This window comes from Apium graveolens, chromosome 2 (assembly GCF_009905375.1).
Source record: "Apium graveolens cultivar Ventura chromosome 2, ASM990537v1, whole genome shotgun sequence".
Lineage (NCBI taxonomy): Eukaryota > Viridiplantae > Streptophyta > Magnoliopsida > Apiales > Apiaceae > Apium > Apium graveolens.
Genome location: NC_133648.1, coordinates 15,740,267 through 15,745,286, shown reverse-complemented (window position 1 = coordinate 15,745,286; position 5,020 = coordinate 15,740,267). Strand labels below are relative to the sequence as shown.

Below are 5,020 nucleotides of genomic sequence, written 5' to 3'. Positions count from 1 at the left end.
TGGAATAAAACTAAGAAATATTAATTTCATCAGCGTTACCTGCTTCTCTTGGAAATCCAGAGATAGCTGCACTAGGTTTTTATGAATTTCTTCTGTAAAAAATTCAAAGGATGTAAAGGCTTACAAGATCCTGAACAAAGCTTGAGATCTAAACCATCTGGGACTGATGTCATGGATCAGCTTAAGATCCTTCCAGATATCTATTCATTTAAGAAATCTCTCTCTCCCTCTCTCTCTCTCTCTCTCTCTCTCTCTCTCTCTCTGGTACATGTTCAAATCTATACATATCAAATCTTAAAATCTGTTAGAATTTTAATCATATAAAGGATCTCAATGACTTCTTCTCTGACTAAACGCTTGTTCTTCTGGAACTCCAATTACATCTCGAAAAAACTCTGCGAGGTTGCAGCAGGGTTCTTCACTTGAAAAGCTGGCAGAATAGCAGGGTGCTCCGCTTGAAAAGATGGAATTTCTTCCATCTGTACTTCCTTCACAGGAGGTGCAACAGAATTTTTGGCTGGTAAAACATAGTTTTCCACAACCTCTACGCCTTTTACAGGATGAAGAAGCTCCATAGAAGTTAAAGAACTTTCTACATGATCAGACTTTTCCCCTTGCACTTCACTCAACTCCTGAAGAACTTCAACAGGAGTCTTTTGCACCTTCACTTCATTATTATCTTGAAGAACCTTGTCAGGAGTAGTTTCCACCTGCAATTTATTTAATTTGTCAACAAACTCAGGAGTCGCATCTAAGTTATTTTCTTGGAAATGCGGATTTTCTCCGGCTCTTTGAGGTGCCTTTTCTGCATGTATTTCAGCTATAATCTGAAGCAGCTCATCTGGAGTAGCAGCAGGGTCTAGATCCCAGCATCCATCCGGCAAATTTGTGGTCATTCCTTTTAGCGCACAAGATGGCACCTGGTGAGAAAACCGTACCATCTCTCTTCTTGGTATCCATCGGATAGCATTCTTATCTGTGTTCCTTTGATATACAGTCTTGAATCCATCAAGTTTAATTAGAGGAGCAATACACACTCCAAGCTCTTCAGAATAATCATCAATAACCTCCACCATTTCATACTGATGCCTCACAGAGTCTGGGGTGGTGCTGTCCCAGTCTGGCGACCAGTTACGATATACAGCCCAAATGTCCCCACATCTCGGATAGATCCTAACACAGCCTCCCCTACCAGCCTTTTCCCTGCTCAGATGATGGGAGAAAATATTAACTTGGTCAATAATGTCTGTATTCATTGCTCTAAAATGCCCACAAGATTTTGTAAACCCGGAGTCCAGCCAATTTACTAACCCAAACTCATTGTCAGTTTTTGAGCCTAAGTAACTGATATGAACCTTGAATGGTTCCACTGAGATGACCTGGCGGATCAGACAATAAAGCCGAGGCATCCCATCCTCCTCATCATATAATGCCCATATCTGTTTTGGCTGAAAGCATTCTTCTGTTCTGTCCTTGTCAAAATCATGAAAGTCTGAATCGGGGACTGTTATTGGTATTGATACAGATGATCGTCCTTCTGCTGGACGATTAAGACCACCCAAAGTTGCTGCTTCAGAAGGTGCCTCCCCTGCAGTGGCTAAGGAAAACCTTATTTCTTCTAGTTTTTTGCGTATTTCTGTTCTTGCTCTGTCAATCAACAACTTTCTTGCATCATATGTGGGGGGAGCAGAGAAAATTTTATTTAAATTCTCACCTTGAGTGGAAATCTTAGAATAATGTTTTATAATTCCATTCCCCTGGTTATATTTTACCTCTGATTTACCATTGGACCCAATAACTTCAAATGCTCTGGAAGTTGTGTTACCCATATCAACCTTTAGTTTCTTGGGAGGTCTGCCTCGCCTGGGGACTGCCGCTCCGATGTGCCCATTAGAGATCATATGCTTCCCATTAGCGTTAGTTATACTGATTCCAATGGGCTGATGAACAAAATTAGCAGATTTCGCATTTAAACCACCGTGCTCAACTCCAGCAGAAGTTTCAGGACATGAACTCCTCTGAAATGAGAGATTAGAACTAGACTCAGGTCCATGACCAGAATGAATTCCTTGGACTGTCTTTCCAGTGAAACAAGCAGCAGTGTTAGGGATATGTGCTCCATTATATCCATGACCTCCATACCCATTATCGGGTGGATATTGCCAAGGACTGTAAGGAAAAGCAGCACTGACAGGAGGTGGTCCTGTTTCTGCAGCTATGAAAATACCACGGCAGTTCTTACAGGAAAGTTTCTTATTCACATACTTCCTAAGATATTCATACTGAACATGACAAGAGGTGCACAAAGTCCAAAATGTATCAAGTTTACTTTGGGATGATACTGAATTAGAACGATTGTCTAAACCCGTAACATGGGATGCTTGAACTGGAGACAGGCTACTCTGGAGAACTCCACATGACATTCGTTTATTTCTACTTGAATCATAAGACCTTCTTTTAGCATTATCAGATAGCAGTGCCCATGCTTGAGAAACAAGTTTGAATGCTCCTTCAGCTCCTACAGTTCTATTTTTATCAGGATGGAGCAACACAGCCAGCTTTTTGTATTGTTTCTTCAACACTGACTTCTCCACAGTTGGCTCCAGTCCAAGGACCGAGTAGAAATCAACTTCTCCGTCAAATTTTCGCTCAGCAGCACAATAAATATCAAACGTAGTCACCATTTGGGATATACCCTCCATTTCAGGACACAACATGTAGGCCTCCAAAGCATAATTTTTAGCACCAACAAAGTCCTTCACAGAAAATAGCTTCAAGGCATTGTCTCTAGCTCTATAAGCCTCCTGTTGTTTTGGTATCATCTTAAAATCTCAATTCTCGCCCAACCCTCGGTGGTAAACTATAACCAGCCAACAGTTTTCAACATCTGTCGTCTGGTTGAGATGAACGTCACGTTTACTTCCTGTACAACAAACAACTAATTCTAAATTAATAAACAAAAACAAATCATCACTATGTCTCAGAAAAATAAATATCTACAACACAAAAACATAACCTACAATCCAATTCAAACTGTAGAATATCTTAATTAGACATAAAAGAATAACCATTTCAGAAACACTCTAAAGATTCCGATAAACAATTTTAATCAATTTCCTTTTCCAACATCGAAAACCAACATAAAGGCTTAACCTTTAAATTATGACAAAAAGCATGCTATGTTTCTGCATTTGATCTAAATTCACCAAACAATTATCTAAACTACACTAAACCCAATTCAACCCCAAACTCAGCTACCTAAACACACACACAAACACACGTATAAACTACTTACACACATCTGTAAGTATGCATGCAAACATAACATTGAGCAGGTAGTTTAACTATCTAAACACATACAAACTCAATAAAATTAAAATCCCACCTCAAAGATTCAAACATTAAACACTAACAATCAAATTCACCAATTAATCAGCTAAAATCAAGTCAAAAAATTCAAATCAACACTAAATAAACATAAAGTTCAAATCTTTAATAAAAAACACTAAAAATGAGCTAAAACTCACCAAGATTCACACAAGAACACAGATCAACAGACCCAGATGCCCAAAATATCCACTGATCACAAATCAACTGCAGATCTTAAATTTATCACCTTTAATATTTAATTAAAAAATTAACAAAAAAAAAAGATTTAAGCTTTATATTAAGAAGTAAAAATAAGATATAATTATGGTATGTGTGTTTATGTGAGGCGAGAATTTAGAGGCTAGATTCCGGCGAAACGACGGCGAAGATTCCGTCAATCGCCGAGCAGAAATAGTGGGTTGGTAGTAGAATTTAATAAAAATACGATAATGTCAAGGATAATCTTAAAATGAAAATAAAGTAAACGCTTTTAGTAATTGTTGTTTTCTACTTGGATTCTTTTTATTATGCGCTTGGGGCGTACTACGCACCACCTTTATTTTTTAGTAATTAAAATTTATTAATAATATTCAAGAAAAATTATTATGAAATACAAGTTTTTTGTACTTTTTTGACTAGATAATGACATTATTATAAAGGGCATGTGAAAAAATGTTAATTAGATGTTAAAATATGCGGGACTCCCTATATATCTTTATATCTTCAAATTGTTATCATTTATGAGAAAGTAATTTTAAAATGAATAAAAAAGTATAGTTTTATTACTTTTTTACAAAAAAAAAAAAAATTCTGAATACAAGTTTAAACATATTATTTTTATTCAGAATTTTTTTTTTTAATAAAAGTTATAAAATTATAATTTCTATTCATCTTAAAATACGTGTCGGACACTCTCTCATAAACGATAACAACGATAACAATTGAATGGAACTGAGGAAGTATTAATTAGTAACTGAGTCGCGTTTCGCGGCGGCGTTATAGGCTATTTTAGAAAAATAATAAAAAATTATAATATTATATAAATTAAATATATTTCATATATAGAAATAAATTATTTATAATTTTAGATTTAATATTGATTTCTATCGAGATCTTCTGAGTCGAGAGTTGTTGTAATTTAGCAATAATTTATGAATTTTATGAATAATAATATGAAAAATCTAATTAATTACATTTAAATTATATAATTTACCTTCGAAAAAAATTATATAATTCACATGATCCAACACAAACATAATACAGGCTATCATATTATAAATATGATTTTCAAAACTTAACATGATTAACAAGTGCGTAAACAGTTTTGAGGCGTGAAGATTTTCCTGAGTATAAACATGACCAAACGGTAACTTAACTATGTAACGACAACATACAATTCACCTCCGAAAAAAATTATATAAATCATGTGATCCAACACAAACATAATACAGGCTATCATATTGTAAATATGATTTTCAAAACTTAACATGATTAACAAGTGTGTAAACAATTTTGAGGCGTAAAGATTTTTCCGAGTATAAACATGGCCAAACAATAACTTAACTATATAACGACAACATACAAATACATATATTCTAACAATTCACGAAATCAGTTAAAGAGCATGCTCAAGAAATTACAAAATTTTTAA

The 5,020-nt window shown here is 35.0% G+C and overlaps 1 protein-coding gene across 2 annotated transcripts; it reads right to left on the bottom strand.

Annotated features, from left to right (window-relative positions):
• On the bottom strand, positions 1–3,850 carry LOC141707025 (uncharacterized). 2 transcript variants are annotated; one of them, XM_074509986.1, is made up of 2 exons: positions 3,528–3,850; positions 1–2,938 (listed from the first exon to the last, which is right to left on the bottom strand). In XM_074509986.1, exon 2 carries the CDS (start codon positions 2,820–2,822, stop codon positions 378–380), a length of 2,445 nt encoding a protein of 814 aa, XP_074366087.1. In that variant the 5' UTR covers positions 2,823–2,938; positions 3,528–3,850; the 3' UTR covers positions 1–377. The 2 variants fall into 2 exon arrangements, with proteins under 2 accessions (XP_074366087.1, XP_074366086.1); XM_074509985.1 differs by having other exon boundaries at positions 1–2,923.
• Between the last annotated feature and the right edge of the window lie 1,170 nt (positions 3,851–5,020).